General features: G+C 33.5%; 1 protein-coding gene across 8 annotated transcripts in view; it reads left to right on the top strand.

Moving 5' to 3' along the window:
* REV3L (REV3 like, DNA directed polymerase zeta catalytic subunit) overlaps window positions 1-19240 on the top strand; it is a 176626-nt gene that overhangs the window by 54589 nt on the left and 102797 nt on the right. For all 8 annotated transcript variants that reach the window (XR_009054327.1, XM_057739215.1, XM_057739216.1 and 5 more), the window contains 7 exons: window positions 3193-3267; window positions 7729-7889; window positions 11412-11511; window positions 15230-15324; window positions 16023-16127; window positions 17129-17213; window positions 17301-17449. Coding sequence is in view for 7 of the 8 variants with exons in the window: in XM_057739215.1 (XP_057595198.1) it covers window positions 3193-3267; window positions 7729-7889; window positions 11412-11511; window positions 15230-15324; window positions 16023-16127; window positions 17129-17213; window positions 17301-17449 (770 nt within the window). In the remaining variant the exon portion in view is untranslated. The remainder of the gene's footprint in view (window positions 1-3192; window positions 3268-7728; window positions 7890-11411; window positions 11512-15229; window positions 15325-16022; window positions 16128-17128; window positions 17214-17300; window positions 17450-19240) is intronic.

Genomic DNA, 19240 nt, shown 5'->3' with positions numbered 1-19240 from the left:
GATTTGCTGTCTAATTGGATGAAGTTTGTGAGAGGAGTCAAGGAGGACTACAAAATTTTGAGTCTGTGCAGATAGAGCAAGCTGGCAGGAAAGATTTGGAGCTCATACTGGAACATATGAGTTGAATATGTCTGCATGAAATTCATCTTAAATCTGTCTACTTCTTCCACCTGAATCCAAGGTTTCCTCTGGACCACCACAGTATTCTTTTAATCGAATTTCCTTCTATTCTTATCTCATTCTAGAGCTGCAGAAGTACCCTTCTTGTAATGTAAATTGGATCCTTTTAAAATCATTTAAAATTCTTAAGTGGCTTCATACTGTTTATAGAATAAAATTTAAGCTTTTAACCACAGCCTCTGTGATCCGACCCCAGCCTACCTCTGTAACTTTGTTCACTGTGTTCCATCCAGAAACACTGAACTTCTTTCAGTTCCTCTGATGTGCCAAGCTCTTTCCCACCTTTGTAAATGCAGTTTCCTTTCCTTGAAATGCTCTACTCCTCTCCAGTCCTTCAAATCCTTCACCTTTCCAGAGAGGTTTTCTCTAACTTCCCTTCTTAAAATACGTTGTTACTATTATCATTCTGTATCTTAGCCCATTCTTTGTTTCCTTTAGTTATTTTAATTTTTTGTTTATTAGTTCTTATGTGTTTCTCCCACCAGCATGTAAGTTGCATGAGAAAAAGGACCATGTTTGTCTGTTCATCATTATATCCCTTGCACCTTGTATGGTAGACAAGGCTACTAAGTGCCCAAGTAACTGTTTGGTTGAATAAATGAATAAGGTAAAAGTTCACACCCATCCTATGATAACAACAATTAGGTTAAAGATAATCATCAGCTTTATATTCTAATTTTTCTCATGTTTAATGACTTATCAGAACTTTCCTATACATATTCTCATTTCAAAGTTAAATCTCCAAACAACCTAGTGGAATGAATAATGAGTCACCAATCTTTCTTTATTTTTGATGGGCATTCGTTAAAAGCATAGCTGTATTTTTAAGAGTAGTTGAGTTACAAATTTCGATACCTGGAGGCAAAAGATGAGCTGTTTAGTCTAATTTATGGCTGCCATTCTTTTTTGCTCCTATTTTAATATTTTTGTTTGTTTTTTTCTTATATAGGTCCCCTTTCCCCTTATCATACATTGTAGCTTCTATTATTTCTTTACTCCATCAATATTGCTTACTTCTTTAAGGTACACAAAGTTGAGAAATTCTTTTGGCAAAATCAACTAAAGTCAACAGCAGGAAGTAAGGATTGTAGGTTAAATTATACAGGGATGTTCTTGCCCAGCAGAAGTAGAAAACTGAATTTATAGAATTTCCAGGCTATATTTTGGGGCAATAGATACAAAAGCAGAATCCTAGATTTACTAAGAATTATAGGGATTTGATAGTCTTGTATTCAGTTTTTGAAATTTATAAGATTCTAATTGTAAAAACCTAAAGATTTTTAGCAAAAACAAAGATAACATGGACCACACCAGTGCCATTTTAATTCTCTTTTTTCCCCCCCCATTTATCTGGCTAAAGGTGTAACTCCTGTCTTTAGACAGAGAGCTATATTTACTTATATGAAAAGTACCAAAGCAGGAGGAGTAAAGAGTTGAATTTTGCCAGTGGGAATGAGATCATTCATGTGTGTCTTTCACTCCTCCCTTCATGGCAATGAAAATGGGGTGAACAGCATCAAAGTAGACAGGAAGGGGTAAGTGTTAGTTTAAAGAAAAAAACAAACAAACAGAATAAAGGGTAGGGGATAGGGAGTGATGGTCAGAGCAGGCCTTTCGGAGTGGGTGAGTTGAAGCAGAGACCTGAATGAAGTTTGAGAGTAAGCCATGCAAAGGTTCAGGGCAGAACTTTTCAGGCAGAGGGAATGGCAAGTTACTTGAGAGTGGATCAAGTTAGAAGAGACTGAAATGTTTAGAATGGCTGGAGAAAAAAGGAAGAGTGGGTAAAGATTGGCGTGAGTGGCAAGGATGAGATAAAGAACCTTTTAGACCTTTTTAAAAAAAAAAGAAATTGCTTTACAGCAGTCATAAAGGTTTTGACCTAAAGGCTTGAAATAGCTTATAGAAAAAAAGTTGGTTATATATACCTCAAATAATGACTCTGTTGTCAACTTACTTCTGTATTTGAGGTCTACTACACTGTCAGACATAACAGAGAGAAATGGTGTCCTAATGAGGTGAAGTTCTATCTAGCGCCCATCATAAGGGGAAAAATTGTTTTTTAAATGAAAAAATTGAATTTATCCACCTGAAGATTTAACCAACACTTATTTACAGACAAACTCTAGGCAAATTTTTTTTATTTTGTCTACAAATTCAGACCTATTTATATATTGTTTCTAATTATATCATCTTTGAAAATGGTAGTCTGTATATCAGAGTTTTAGATCCTCCTGAAATGATACAACATGATAGCCCAACTTATTCCTTCTTGCATTGAGGACTTGTTTCTCTCCCTATCATAGAGGTTTTTGCTTCTGCCTTTCCCCTCTGCAGCTGATACCCTGAGAAGAATTCAGCCTCAACTTAAATAGGGTCCTTAGTAAGGCCATGGTCTTTTCAATCTCTTAAGTTCCTGTTTACACAGTTTTCACAGGTTTCATTTGATTTCAATGTGTGTTTTATACACACACATACATATGTACATATGTATAACAGGTAAATTGTCTCTGCTTAGTGAACTTGTAAAATTAATAATAGAGACAAATAAGGAAAGTGATACAAATACTGTCAATTAAAGGACTTTGTTGTTGAAGAGCTTTAGTTTTTGAGAGAAAAAAATGTGAAATGGGAAAAGGTATCTGAAAGGTCTCTGTTTTTCTCATTCATGGTCTGGGTAAAGAGCTACTTTTTAATAGAGCCATAATGATTGAAATTAAGATATAAATAGTTTGCTGCTACTTCTTTGTCCCTAGTTTTTTAAAAGTGCTATTTTTAAACTTTTTAAAAGAAACAACAAGATTTCAGTACGTCATATGTTAACCTGTGGTAGATTTAATTGAAAAGTCTTGGAAGTTTTTTTGTTTTGTTTTGTTTTGTTTAGGGGCAGGGGAGGTTGGTAGTATTCAATATAAGTAAGACTGAATTAGGCCAGCTGAGTCCAATTAGAGCAATAAGTTGCATTATTTTATATCTGATGAAATAAAATTGAAATATCTTTTTCTTTTATTTCAGGCCTTTTTATGGTTATCATGAGAAGGAAAGACACTTTATGAAGATCTATCTTTACAATCCTGCAATGGTGAAAAGGTACAAAGATAAATGAAATAAAAATATGAGTAACTATCACTTAAGTATTTTAATAGTGAGAAGAAAAATCTAGAAGAAAGGCCTGTATAGTTTGTAGCATTATTAAAGAAAGTGACCACAGTATGTACATGTATGTGTAAAGAGAGAGATTCATGGCTTGGACTCTAGGAAGGATATTTTAAGGGTAAGGAACCTTGTTTTACACCCCTTAACTACTTCTTTTCTGTCTTAGATGTACAGAGTTTGTAGAAGTAGATAAAGAGAGATGATTGGTTGCCTTTTATCATCCTAGTGCCCTGCTAGCGCCACACCAAATGTTCAATACCAAGAGAAATTTGTTCTTCAGTTTCAAAGCAAGGAGAAATGTGTGAGAGTGAGGCCAGAGTGGGAGAGCTTTCTACTATGAATTTAACCCCTTTTCAGTACTTAAAGACTTTTCTGATGAGATAGATGATGATATTAACATTTTTTCAATATTGTTTAATGAAATGTATCACCATTTAGAAGATTTATATAACTTAGTGGATCTGTATTTTCATTGCATGATGTTAGAAAATTATGCATGGGTAAAAATGCTCCAAGTGTTAGGTAAACCAATAGATTTTAATGTAACAGAGTACAAAAAGTTCATTGATATGGTTTCAAATTCCACATTGTTGCTGACCTTTAAAAAACTACCACTCCATTGCATTTCCATGTAGTAGTAACAAAGATCAGCATTTATCTGAAAAAGCTATTCTGTTACTCTCCTTTTTCCAATTATATGTCTGTGGAAGACTGGATTTTCTTCATATGCTTCAACCAAACAACATATCAGAACAGACTGAGCTGAAGCAGATGTGAGAATCCAGCTGTGTTCTATTAAAACAGAGATTTGCAAAGATGTAAAAGTTCTTTTCTCACTAAAGTGTTTTTGTTTTGGAAGATATAGTTTTGTTTTAATAAAACACCGTTGTTTATGTTAACATACCAGGGTGAGTCAAAAATTATCTGCACTCTGGCTGTAGAATTTATTTTAATTAACTTTTAGAAAAGACAAATACATCACTTTTTGACATAATCTCCTTCCTTTTCCAAGATCAGGCACGTTCAGGGTGGTATGGCCGTAGATTCTCCTTGCTTTTCAATACACTTTGTCCATCTGTCAACAAGCTTTCATATTTCCTCATTAAAAAATGTTTTAGGTTGAGCTGCAAGCCACAAATGTGCCGCTGTCTTCACTTCTTCATCAGAAGTGAATCAAAAAGTTTGTGCGAGATGGGTACCTAAACAACTCACGGAAGAGCATAAACAGAAGCTTTTGGATATCTGCAAACAAAATTTGGACCGATACTCTAAGGAAGGTGAAAGTTTCTTAAAGAGAATCATTACTGGTGACGAGACAAGGATTCGTCACTACGAGCCTGAGAGTAAATGGCAGAGTATGGAATGGAAACAGCCTCAATCGCTGACCAAGAAAAAGTTCAGAAGTCAACTATCAGCTGGAAAATTGATGCTTACAATTTTCTCAGATTCTTGAGGGCCAGTATTGGAACATTATCAGGAAAAAGGTTCAACAGTCAACGGTACTTCTTACACTGAGATGCTTATTGAAGAGCTGAAGCCTAAGCTTCTGATTGAACCCAGAGGACTGCTGTCCAAGGGCGTTGTGATCTTGCATGACAGTGCACGTCCTTATGCTTCTGCCCACACTGTCAACACTGCAAAACTTTGATTTGAGGTGTTAAAGCATCCTCCCTGTAGTCCTGATCTTGTTCCATTGGACTGTCCCCTGAAAGCAGCCCTACAAGGATGAAGATTCACAACTGATGAAGTAAAGGCAGTGGTGCATTCATGGCTTGCAGCACAGCCTAAAACATTTTTTAATGAGGGAATACAAAAGGTTGTTGACAGATGGACAAAGTATATTGAAAAGCAAGGAGATTATGTCGAAAAATGATGTAATTTGTCTTTTCGAAAAGTTAATTAAAATAAATTCTACAGCCAGGGTGTGGATAATTTTGACTCACTTTTATAATGGGTTTGTTGTTATTTTAAAATTAGTAAATATATTTCTTAAAATTTTCTGTTTTAACTTGATTTGGTAAATATCAATGGATTATAAGCCGCATAAACAAAAGCTCTTTGATGCTATCAGTAATTTTTAAGAATGAAAAAGTGTCCTGGGGCCAAAAAGTTTGAGAACCACCGAAACAAATCTCTTAATTTTCTATCAAAGACTCTTAAAATCTATTCACAGCCATTCTCTCCTTCTCACTGCCTATTACAGTGGAAGAAATTTGCCTCCTTACCTCTAAAGCTCTCAATCCACCCTCTGACCTTTTCTTCCATCTATCAGTTATCTCCATCTCCCTTTCCACACCACTGAAATATTGATAAGACTCTGTTAATTTTACACATGCACACATTCATACTCAAAGACATTTATACTCACAGCTGTTCTTCTGAAAGAATTTATCTATACTTTGTCCAGTGTCTTACCTCCCATTCCCTCTTTAACTCACTCCAATATGAGCTCTACTTCAAACATTTCACTCAAATTCCCTTCTTAGTGACCTCTGTTGTTAAATCCAAATAATACCTCTTTGTCCTTACCTTTTGACCTCATGTCAGTGTTTACACTACCTTAACATAAGGTTGCTTTGATGTAAACCTTTTCTGGTTTACATCAAACCAGTCTGGTCATTCGTATTTACGCCATTTTGTTGGTTCCTCTTCTAACATTTGTGGCTGTTAACATTTTAACATTTGTGCTTGGCCTTTTGTCTTAGGCATTGATTTTTTTTCTCTGTACATGTTCCCCCTCACTTTATAATCTTATATACTCCCATGGTTTGTTTTTTTTTTTTTTAATCTTTATGCATTTGGCTTCCAAGTATACATCAGTAGCTTGAATTTTCCTCCAGAGCGCCTGATCAATATATCACACTAGCTACTGGATAAATAAAATAGCACTATAGTTAAGAGTGAGGGCTCAAATCAGAAAATTTGGGTTGAATTTTAACTCTTTCACTTTTTATTCGTGTGATTTTGGACAGCTTTTTGATCTAAGACTTAGTTTCTCTGTTTACAAAATGGAGATAGTAGTACTGTAGGTTTGTAGTAAGAATTACTCGAGGTTAAGCATTTAGAGCACCTAACACAGTGTCCAGTACATAGTGCCCGTAAATATTTTCACTACCTCTGCTCTGTTAATAAAATTATCCTTATCATCTTTATTATCATTCATTTCTAATATTTTCATAGAAATCTACCTGAATACTACAGTATACCTAAACTCCAGTATGCCTAAAACTGAGTTTGTCTTTATTTCCTCTCCAAATAAAATCCCCAAACAAATCTGTTTTCTTCCACCCTTCTGTTTCAATAAATGTAGCACCACCAACTAGCTGCTTAACCAAGAAATCTAGGCATTATCCTTAACTCATATTCTGTCTCACCTTCCATGTCTAGTTAGTCATCAAGGCCTGACCATTTTATTCCTTATATGTCTTCTGGAAAAGCTAAAGTGTCAAAAAGATTTTTGAGATTCCATGATCCTTGTTAAAGCCACCATCATCTTAGTTTTTCCACAGTAATCTCTCACTCTCTGTCTTTAGTGTTTTGCATTCTCTAGCTAACCTGGTCATTTCATTTTTCTGCTCTTCACTTCACAAGCAAATTCTACCACCTCTTCAGATGTCTTTAATAGGCTTTGCATGATCTGACTTCTCATTACCTCTCTACCCTCCCCACCACCACTACCATAGCCTCTGTCTCTAAGCCTCACTCAGTGGTTTCAATTCTTGAATAAACCATGTTTTCTGTGACCCTTTACATGTGCAATTTTATTTGCTTGAAATACTCTTTACTTCTCTTCAGAGAAAAGGTATTTCCAGTTCATTGTTTAGTCTCCTGCTTAGAGCCTTCTCTTCAAGAAGGTTTTGCACAAGTTACAGTCTGCTTAATATCCCTTCTAGATGTTTCATATACTTCCCCTGCATAGCACTTATGCTATTTATAATTGCCTATTGTTTGTATTCCCCATCATGAAGGAAAAATAACTCAGAGAAGAAAAATATCAGAAGTGGTAACATCTCTGTGTGATAGATTGAGTCATATGTCCTTTTTTAGAATTTTTGTATAATCTTTTCAAAATTTTTTCTGAATTTTTAAAAGAAAAAGCTTATATTTTAAAAATCTTTTTGACATTTTAGCTTTTCCAGTATAGTTAGCATTAAATTGGCTTTAGAAGTCAAAATATTCATTCAAGACATTTTTTGTCATTTTCTTTCAGAGCATGCAACTTACATGAAAACTTGATTTAAACTTTGAGTTTCCAACAAAATACAATTTCTAGTATAATTGAAATGAAAATTTCATGTGCTCTTATAATGTGTTTTTTTCTCTATATTTGAACAATTATTGTTTCAGTTAACATTTTAGGAAACATAATTTTATAACTTTTTTTTCCTTATTTAGGATATGTGAACTTTTGCAAAGTGGAGCCATAATGAATAAATGTTATCAGCCTCATGAAGCGCATATTCCCTACCTCCTACAGCTCTTCATTGACTATAATCTGTATGGAATGAATTTAATAAATCTGGCTGCTGTCAAGTTCCGAAAAGCGAGGAGGAAAAGTAAGGTTAATTTTGCAAGTTCAAATTAAAGCTTTGAAACAAGTATTATGTAATTGATGATTTATAAATAATATATATTTAGAAAATAAATGCCAAGTAGATAAGGAATAAAAAGAAATATGCAAAAATGTCTTAGAGTTTATCAGGAAAAGAATCTCAAAAGAAATTTTTTTGGTAATAGCTTTATTAAGATATAATTCACACACCTTACAATTCACTCATTTAAAATGGACAACTCTGTGGTCTTTATTATATTCACAGAGTTGTTCATCCATCACCACAATCAAATTTAGAACATTTCAACACCTCTAAAGGAAACCGCATAGTCTTTAGCAATCACCCCTAATCCTCCCATGCCTCCACCACTTAGCAAGTATGAATCGCCTTTCCGTCTCTGTGTTTGCCCATTCTGCACATCTCATATAAATGGAATCATGTTTGTTTTCACTTAGCCTAATGTTTTCAAGGTTCATCCATGTTGTAGCATGTATCAGTATTTCATTCCTTTTTATGGCCAGCTAATATTCTGTTATATGAATATGTTACATTGTTTATTGATTCATCAATTGATGGACATTTGGATTGCCTCCTTTTGGCTCTTATGAGCAATGCTGCTGTGAACATTCATGTACAAGTATTCGTGTAGCCATATGTTTTCATTTCTCTTGGGCATATACCTAGGAATAGAATTTCTGCTTAAAATACTCTAACATCTTTTGCATTTTATTCTTGTTGGATTCCTTCTCTACTTAAAACAAAGTGAAACCAACATTTTTCCACCAACTCTGCTGTCCTTTCTGTTATTTTTTTCTTTTCTTTCAGTGCTGAACTTTAAAACCAAAGGTTAGCTTTTTTCTCTTGTTGATTACCAGCTATTCTTTTTTTTGGTTTACCTCCTTGCCTTTCTTCTACCATACCCAAATTGCGCTCTGAAAAGTAACCAGGGAGGACCCCCCTCCCCCCCCCGCCCCAGTGGTGGGTTAGGTTATTGGAATCCACCCTCCTACTAAAACCAATTTAAGGGCTTTTTTTTTCCCCCCAAATCTTAGTCTATCACAGAGATTACAAACAATAAAGAAGTACTGGCCAAAAGAGGAAACTGAGTGCTGAAAACAGCCTTTGCCCTAAGGGGTTTGCTAATCCTGGCTGCCTCCATTGAGACAGTCTTACTAGGTGAGGGAGCCAGAAACAACAACCTGGGGCCTGCTGGACAGGTTGGAACCCTCCGCAGAGTGAGGTAGGGCTTCAACGAGATATGCCCGAACTTGGAAGTGGAACAACTTTGAGACATTTCAGCCCGGTATGAATGTCCTGGGACTAAAAGAGATTCCCAAATCTAGAACTTCATCTTAGATAGTGGAATCATTGGATATCCACATGCCAGAAAAAAAAAAAAAAAGCCCAGACTCTTTACACCTTGTATAAAAATTAACTCAAAATGGATCATAGACATAAATGTAAAAGTATCAGACTTCTGGAAGAAAACAATGAGAAAATCTGCCTGACAAGTTGATTTTGTCAAAGTTAAAAACTTTTTCTCTGCTAAAAATAATATTAAGAGAATGAAAAGATAAGTCACAGACTGGGAGAGAATATTTTCAAATTACATATCTGATGAAGTACTTGTATCTAGAATATATAAAGAATTCTTAAAACTCAATAATAGGAAAGCAAACAACCCCATTAAAAAAGATCAAAAGACCTGAACAGACACATCAACAAAGAAGAAGATACAAGGATAGCAAGCATAGGAAAAGATGATTATCAACATTATATATCACTAGGGAAATGCATATTAAAACCACAAAGAACTACCATTACACACCTATTAGAATTGTTAAAATACAAAAAAATTAGCAATAAACAAGTGCTGGTAAGGATGGGAACAACATCAACTCTCATTCATTGCTTGTGGGAAGGCAAAATAGTGCAGTTATATACTCAGTTGTCAAATGAAATGGAAATGTTGCTAATTACTGTTGTTAGGTGAAGTATATAGGAGTACTTAATTAGAGTAAATATTTGTAGCATCACAGAAGGATTTTTTACTGTTCTTCATAGTGGCTTTCTATTATATTTTTAACATCCAGAGTTGAAAAGAATTATATATATATTTATAAAATAATACAGCGGAAGTAGTGTGAATTTTTATACTGTGGTAGATAACTTTGAATTAGTAAACTTGTGTAGATTTTTCACTCATACAAATTTATTAGAGAATAATATTTATGTTGTAATGTACACTTTGCAAAGTAATTTCATATAAATGCCCTACTCATAAAACAGCAAAGCCTTCAGAAACTTCTGAAGAAGTTATAGAATCAGTTACCCGGTTTGATATGTGTTTTGTTAAAATAGCAAAAGTGGTAAGTCTGATGATTTACATAGTTTTGTGATCAAGCTAACCAAATAAGAAAAAGTATTAAATTGTAATTAAGTAAGTAGTTGGATATTGCAAATTCAATATTTTTCTTAATGTTAGGATCCTTTCTATGCCACTCACTCAAGCTTTCTTTTTCTGAAAATTTTAATTCCCCATAAGAGATCACAAAAAAATTGCTAAAATTTAGAAACTACTTCCACAGCATGACACCAGGACTCAGTTTCTGCAGCTGGGACAACTAAGCAAACATATAGTTCCCTCCAACTGCTGGTCAAATTGCATTTGTGTTTGCCCCAGGTTTCCACTCACTGTTACGGCCACTACTTTTCAAATGCATTTTGTATTTTCTTTTTATTCAGGGATTAGTATTAAAGTATGTTTTGAATTTTATCTGAAATCTGATTTCCACTAGAATTTTAGTTGAGGGCCATATAAAATACCCTAGGAATTTAAAGTCTACAAAAATTCTTAGTTCTTTATTTTTTTAAATTTATTTATCTATTTGTTTATTACTGGCTGCATTGGGTCTTTGTTGCTGAGCAGGCTTTCTCTAGTTGTGGCGAGCAGGGGCTACTCATCATTGTGGTGCGCAGGCTTCTTATTGCAGTGGCTTCTCTTGTTGCAGAGCTCGGGCACTAGGAGCATGGGCTTCAGTAGTTGCGGCACGTGGGCTCTGTAGTTGTGGTTCTCGAACCCTAGAGTGCAGGCTCAGTAGTTGCGGCACACGGGCTTAGTTGCTCTGCAGCATGTGGGATCTTCCAGAACCAGGGATCAAACCCATATCCCCTGCATTGGCAGGCAGATTCTTCACCACTGCGCCACCAGAGAAGTCCTACTTCTTTATTTTTAAAATGAGATTTTAAGCATACCTATCACAATAGCGCATTTAAATGTATCATACTTTTATTCTAGTAAAAAAGTGTGGCCATTTCTCTTTCATATCCGTATATTGAAAATACTTTTCCACATCTCAGTTTGGAATCGTTACTCCCCACTGTGCTTAAGCATTCCAGTATGTTTATGAATTTTTAGGATACAGTTTTAGGAACTAGTCAAATTGGTTATATACTAATTTACTTAAAGGGTAATTATATGCAAATTAAAAATGGAACTTACCCCTTTTACCTTTTTATTCCTAGGTGATTCATTGCATGCGACAAGATCTTGCAAGGATCAGCTACCAGGAAAAAATTATCTTACTGGTACTTTATTTCGGTGGGAAGATGACGAAATACCAAGGTTAGTTAATGTTGTAAAGGAAAAGAAAACTCATTTATATATATCCTACTCTATTCAGAAATCAGTGGTTAACATAATTTAATTTTAACTTTATTATACTTGTTTTTTATCTATAAGCTTATCAAAAAAAGCAAATCTCAACATTAGTATGTTACATAGATCATAGATTTTAAAAATAGACCATGAAAATGGGGTGAAAATATACCTAGTTACTACATAATTAATAAAAGGAATCTGGATGTAAGTTTTCATACTTTATACTTCTCTCCACCATCCATCTTCTTTGTACATTCTAAATTGACATCCTATAACTTGTCAAGTAAAAATCATATAATAAAATAGCAATTTAAAACCTAAATGGCAAATACTTTTAATAAAAATAACTTATAAATATTTCCAGATATTACATATTTGTGGGAAAAAAAGTGGGTTGACATAGTGTATGTGAATAATACAATTTGTAATTTCTTTTGACTATTTTATTATTTATTAAACTTTCTTAGCGGTGATAACATATTCCAGATGTTTAGATTTCCCTACCATAAAGCAGATGTGTAATCAGTACCTATCTAAATTATCACTAATAGCTTAATCTACATAGAACTCAGAGGATTTCTGTTCTGTACCACAAAGTTGTTGCCCAAGCTTTCTTGATCCTTTTATTGATTGTTTGAATATTGATAGGGTGGTATGGTTTCTTCTTTTTCACTACATCTATGTCACCTGATATGTTTTCAGCAGATGTTTTTTATGAAGAGTGAAAAGTAGAATAAGTGTTTAGTTAAATGACTTTTTTATTTCATGATAAGAAAATGTGAATTTATTGACCAATTGACGATAAACTCATAAAAGTATTTGTTTAGAGCTTAATTTATATAGTTTAAGGTCTTAATTTGTTCTTTGCAAAATTTCCATATTATAGAATTACTTGAGCTTTTTAAGACCTAAAATTAAGAATCTCATTAAATAATGATCCAAATACATTGTTTTATGACTGGAGTATTATACCAGAATGAGACTTCAAAGACTTCAAATGGACAGTGACTTGCTTTACCTCTGGATTCAGTTAACAAGTATCAGGCCTTTTTGGTAAAACTCATATATATACACAGATACTTCTAGGTTCCTTCTCAGATACAGCAGAATTGTTTTTTTTTAGTTGTATTGAAATGGTATTAGCTTTAGAGAGAGCATTATTTATCATATCAAATTCAAGTTCTAATCAGTCCAGAGCAAAGTGACTGAAACTATTGTCTCATTTTTATGCCTGCGATACATTTCCTCTATCTCTAAAACTGGAGCAAATTAGCTTAACACAAGGATTTTACCTGCTCACTAGATCCCTTGGTTTTCAAAGTTCTACATTTAGTAACTTGTTTTTTGCATGATCAACTCAAGTCAAGGTTTTTTGTCTTTGAAGCCTTTTTGAGCAAACATGTTTCTGGTTAGGTCATAAAACTATATATAGTCTTAAAGCTTCATTGCTTAGGAGTTGGTTTGGAGAAACTGTGTATTATAATGAAAAGTTTGAATCATTACTTTAAGAGCAAAGATATGAAAAGGCAAACTAGTGAAATTAGACAAGGTATTGAGAATTAGAATTTATAATAAATGTAGAATAGCTATATATTTTTGTCCCACATTTTTAGGATTCTTACATTATGTTAAACGTGAAAATCCATAATTTCATCAAATACAAATAACATAATGTCAAACATTTTTGTCAAATCAGTACTCTTAAATTTTTTAGTCTCATTTTTATCCCCAATGCTAGCACCTTCCTCTGGGTACCTTTTTATGTTTGTTTTTTCTTAATCCCAAATTGTTTTATATCCCTTCACAAACATTATTTCAAGGGCCATAACAAATAGAGAGCAACAAACTCATAGTGAGATATGAGTGCTGAGTTAGCAGCTCTAACCTTACCTGCTAGCTCTTTGTAAATTACCACATATCATGGACCTTCAAGGTCATTTGCCAGAGTGTTGAATTCATAAAAGTCGACTCTGTAGTAATCTCAACTTGGCTGTCTATCAGAATGATCTGAAGAGATTTTTTTAAATTGTAGAAGTCTGAGCTCCACCCTCAATGATTGTAATTAGTAGCTCTGTTGTATTAAGCTATGAACAGAAATGTTCAGAGAGGCACAGTTGTCTAATTACCATTGTATTGCTTATCTACTTTCCGTGACTAAAATGAATGGCCTATATGTATTTGCTGACTCATATTTCTTACTCACACCTTGCCTATTTACTGGAAGCAAATTTTTAATTCTGAAAACTACTTCCTTTCCCTAGGAACACCTCCTATTCTGAATGTCTGAAGTAGTTTCTAAAAAGGGCCAGAAATAGTTGTAAATTTCCACTATGAGATTGCATTTTTTAATGTTATCCTTTCCCTCCTTTGTCACAAGTGTTCTACTCCAGGAAAATTTACCCTTCAAATTTATAGTATGATTCTTCCAAAGCTGTGAAACTTTTTAGTGTAAAGGAGAAAACTGTTGGCCAAAAACTATTTTATCTAGTACTTTAATTCATGGCATAACTGATTTTGTTATATATGGGTAAAGAAGACAAGCTATATTGAGAATTACTTTTTCTGAAAGTTAAAAGGATGGATATGTTATGATGGATTGACTAGTATGTCCCTTCTCTATCAATGTCCCTTCTCTATATGTGTGTGTTGTGACTATATGTGTGTATATGTATATGTGTGTATATATATATAAAAGTTGTAAAAGTTCTGTGGTTTAACAAATTAATCTCTAATGGTTCTCAAAATTTCTATTCAAACACCTATTCCTTATGTATAGACAGTGGAAAATGAGGTTTTGTTAATATGTTTCTATTAAAACATTTTTAAATATTTCAAATATTAATGAAATCTTTCATCACTCACTTTCTAGTAAAAGTTCTCTCCTTTTCATTTGATGTCCGTATTGGTCGGAGATCTGAATTTTGGAATGAGTAAACTAGGATCCATGCTAGTTGTCTTATGTTTATGCTATCAAGCAGGGACATTTATATGGTGTCTTCTTAAATCTTTCTTGTGGCTCTGATGAAAAACAAAAATGCTTTTGAGTCAAAGAGCATTAGTGGGGAATAGTTTGCTGTAGTTCTTATAAAAAGTAATCACCTCATGGTGTCACCTCTTTTGCTAGTTATGATCCTACAGTTGGACTCATGTAGTCCCTCAATTCTGTAGTTATGGAAAATTTTAAAGCATTCCCCAGCTCAGCAGTGGTTGAAGGCAGGGCCCACTTATCGAAATGCTCACTTCCCCACATCTCTTGTTACATATTCCCTCCTCATTTTTAAAAACCATCTATGATTGCTAAGATAGATGCCTCTGGGCAAATAATTGCCTATGTGCATGGTTTTTGGCGTGTCCCCTCTGTTGTCCCTCTGCTATGTTATCTCATTCTGCCCTGGATATGACCCACATGCTAAAACATTGTACATTCTTTTTGTATAAAATATAATGAACCAAAATGTGTAAAATAGACTCCAAGAGGATCTCAGTAAAATTGTCAAGTTTGTATGTTTTTCTTCCTGTTTTCCTTTGTATATGCACAGAATATCAATTATGTCATGAATAATTGTGAATTAATATATCACTGGCTTTTCTGATTACCACCTAAACATGAAAAATTAAGAAAAATCTTAAGAAAATTTTCTCTTATGTAATTATTGTGTCTTCTGATACTTCTTTAATACAGCTCTTTAATACTGGAAGGTGTTGAACCACGGAGTACTTGTGAATTAGAAGTGGATGCTGTAGCTGCTGATATCTTAAATCGGTTGGACATTGAAGGTATACATAGTTATTCTTTTTTTTTTGGAACTATAATGCTTTTATTACGAGAATATTTGAAACACTGATCCTTTTATAATTCTGCAATACTGCCTCAAATTCCCACAGTTTCAAAACAACTCGTGTTTTAGATTTCCATAACACAGTTATTCTTAATATATGTTTTTATTTTTAAAAATCCATGACCAAAGAATAGAAAAAGTAAGGAAGAAAACATTACTAGGAAAGTGAAATTAGTTAAGGAGAGGATGTAAAACGTTATGAAGATTTTTTTCTGTACCTCTGACGAGATAGTCATTATTTTTTCATTTATGCTTTCATTAATGTGAGTTTACATAAATATGAACCTAAAGTACGTGTGACAGTAAATAAACTAGCCATTATAAAAGAATTTACTATGCTCTGCCTTTTAATTTTTTATTTTCAGGTTATATAACAGGGAGGGGACTTTTAGGTCTGTTGGCTATCATAAAATGTTTGAATCTTAATTACTTGCTGGGTTTTTGGGAACTAATAGGAAAACTGAAAAAGGAGTAATGTAGTAAATGTAGGTTGGAATAATTTGTCTGTTTTATCACACAAAGTAGGTAATTGTTTTTCTTAAAAGATTTTTTTTTGTTAAGTATGGATTTCTTTTTTTTTAAGCTAGTATTTTTCACTTTGACCCTTGTAGTATTGAAGTATTATTGTGATTACAGCTCAAATTGGTGGAAACCCTGGTCTACAGGCCATATGGGAAGATGAAAAGCAACGGCGAAGAAACAGAAATGAAACTTCTCAAATTAGTCAACCCGAATCACAAGGTATAAACCTAGTAGTGTTCTGATGATTTTTAACTGGATATTTTAATGGAAAAGTTTAAGCCATTGAGTTTTTACCTTGACATTAGATTTTGCTTTTCAAGCTACCTTTAGTAGTTTTCTATATAGATTTTCTCTCTCAATTTTCCCTATTCTCATTGCTCTGAACCATAATTCTATAACTCCAGAGTGTCACTTCTCATAAGAAATTGACATCTTCATTGGCCTTGGTTTCCACTGTACCTTTTTCTGCTTTTTCACTTTCTAATATGTTTTAACCTTTTGTATTTCCAAATGAGCTATTGAATACTTACAGAAGAGCATGAATCCCAGCTTAGAAACAGTTTGTTTAATTCATTACACTTTGAAAATGTAACCCATGAAATTCTGCCCCCATATTATTTTCTGGGTATGTCATATAAATTCTGACTTTGATTACCTTGTACATCGCTGAGGAAAATACTCATTTTATTTTTTACTAAACCCTGGTACATTCAAAAAGAATTTGAGGGGGCTTAAATAATGCCATGGATACAACAAAAATTTTTAAATAAAGGTAAAAGAATAGAAAACATAATTCAAAAGTCAAATGTATTTGAAATACAGTGTTAAGCCTATACTGAAGTCCAATTAAAATTTGTATTGTAATCTCTTAGTAAAAATCCTTTGATAAGTTTTGAATGTTTTAAAATAGAAATATTTTATAGAGGGAAAATTTCTAGGTTCAGGGTGTATGATACATATATAGGTAGAGAATAATGTTTTTCCGTTTTAGATTTAAGTTATAGAACTTAATCTTGAGCTGACTTTAAGTGCTTTAATTGCATAGCTTCAATAACAACCATTTCTCTTTTGTTTGATTTATAATAGGACAACTTTTAGGTGGTGTTATATGTGTCAGGGATAGGAAATTGCTACCATTTTAAAAGCTACTCTAGGAAAAAGGAAAATATTTCCTTCATTTGCTTGTCTACATTTTTTTAATGCACTTTTAAAATTCAAAGATCGCAGGTTTGTGCCAGCAACAGAAAGTGAAAAAAAATTTCAGAAGAGACTTCAGGAAATTCTCAAACAGAATGATTTCTCTGTGTAAGTGATTATTTATTATAGATTTCAGAACTAATTTTATTGCTTTGTTCTGTAGTTTGTTATAAAGGATATGTTTTAATTAAGCAGAACATTATCAGGATCTGTGGACTACAGCGATGGATCCCAGGAGTTCTCTGCTGAGTTAACATTGCACTCCGAGGTTCTGTCCCCTGAAATTCTTCAGTGTACACCGGCTAATATGGTAGAAGTCCACAAAGACACAGAGTTGAGCAAAGGTGAGGTTTTCTTTCAAGTATACAGAAAATACCATAACAGACATCCTGTGTATCTAGCACTGAGATACTAGTATTTGATTGAGTTCACTAATTTTTTTTATTTTCCTAAGAAGTAAACATCATTGATGTAGTAAAAACCTGTTTCCCATTCGTTTACCTTTTCTTCATCTCTAGAAGTATGCACTATTCTGAAGTTGGTACAAACTGTTAACCATATTATGATTTTATATTTCTTATATGTGTATATCCACAACATATACTGTTATTTTAGGTTTTAGATTTTACATAAATGGTGTCCTACTTGGCATTGATTAAGTAATTTGCTTTTTTCATTCAGCATTTTATATATATATATATTTTTTAAGCTCTTTATTGGAATATAATTGCTTTACACTCTTGTACCAGTTTTTGAGGTACGCCAAAGTGAATCAGCTGTATTTATACATATATCCGCATATCCCCTCCCTCCCGCGACTCCCTCCCCCCCTCCCTGTCATGGCCCTCTAAATAGATAGCTAGTGGGAAGTTGCTGTATAACAAAAGGAGATCAGCTTGATGATGGGAGCATTATATGTTTTAACAATATAATTGGGGTATAATTTATATAACAAAATTCACTCAATTTAAGTGTATAATTCAGTGATTTATATTAAGTTTACTGAGTCATACTAACATCTCCATAATTCAATTTTAGAACGGTCCCTTTCCCTCAGAAGATTCTTTGTGTGCCTTTTTTTAAATTCACACCTGTTTCCCCTCTAACCCCAAGTAACCACTAATCTACTTTCATGTCTCTCAAGATTTGCCTTTTCTGGATATATCTTGTAAATGGAATCATACAATATGTGATCTTTTGTGCCTTGCTTCTTTCATTTAGCATAATGTTTTCAGGTTCATCCATATTGTAGAATCTCTAGCAGTATTTCATTCCATTTTATTGCCTAATAGTATTGCATTGTACTGATATATTTTATTGATTCATTCATCAGTTGATAAATATTTGAGTTGTTTTCACGTTTTGGCCCTTAAGAATAATGCTGCTCTGAACATTTATGTCTTTGTATGGATATGTATTTTCATTTTTCTTGAGTAGATACCAAGGAAGAGAATTGCTGGGTTGTTTGATAAATTTGTGTTTAATTTTTAATAAACTGCCAAACTGTTTTCCAAAGTGACTGCACTGTTTTACATTCCCACCAGCAGTATATGAGGCTTCCAGAAACCCCACATTCTCACTAACACTTGTTCTTATCTGTCTTTTTTTATAAAAGCTATCCTAGAATGTTTGAAATGGCATCTCATTATGGTTTAATTATCATTTCCCTCATTAATAATGATGTTGAGTATCTTTTGTGTCAGCAGTAATAACTTTGAAATCTATCCTCGTTCTTGCATGTTTCTAGGTCATTCATTTTAGCTGCTGATTAGCATTCTTTCATAAGACTAAAACAAGTTTATCTGTTTCTCTACAATTATTAGATGGTTTTCACTTTTGCACTGTTATTAACAGTGTTACATTTGTTACCCTGTGGTCATGTGCAAGTGTCTCTACAGAAGACATATAGAAGTGTAATTTACCGTGTCTTAGGGTGTACGTATTATACTCTCCCTAGATAGCATCTATTCTAACAGGGTTTTTGTAATACAGTTAGCTTATACATGATTGGTAAATAAGAGAATAATGAAAGTTTTACTCAGAAGTCACGTTGTTTTGCATACAGTTTTTCCAGGCAAGAGGAGCCAGAATAGCAGGAAGAAAAAATAGCAGCCTTCAGTAGGAAAAGAAGAGCA

Source organism: Hippopotamus amphibius, chromosome 6 (genome assembly GCF_030028045.1).
Source record: "Hippopotamus amphibius kiboko isolate mHipAmp2 chromosome 6, mHipAmp2.hap2, whole genome shotgun sequence".
Taxonomy (NCBI): domain Eukaryota; kingdom Metazoa; phylum Chordata; class Mammalia; order Artiodactyla; family Hippopotamidae; genus Hippopotamus; species Hippopotamus amphibius.
Note: the sequence above shows the minus strand (reverse complement) of the source record. Positions and strands in the feature narration are given on the sequence as shown.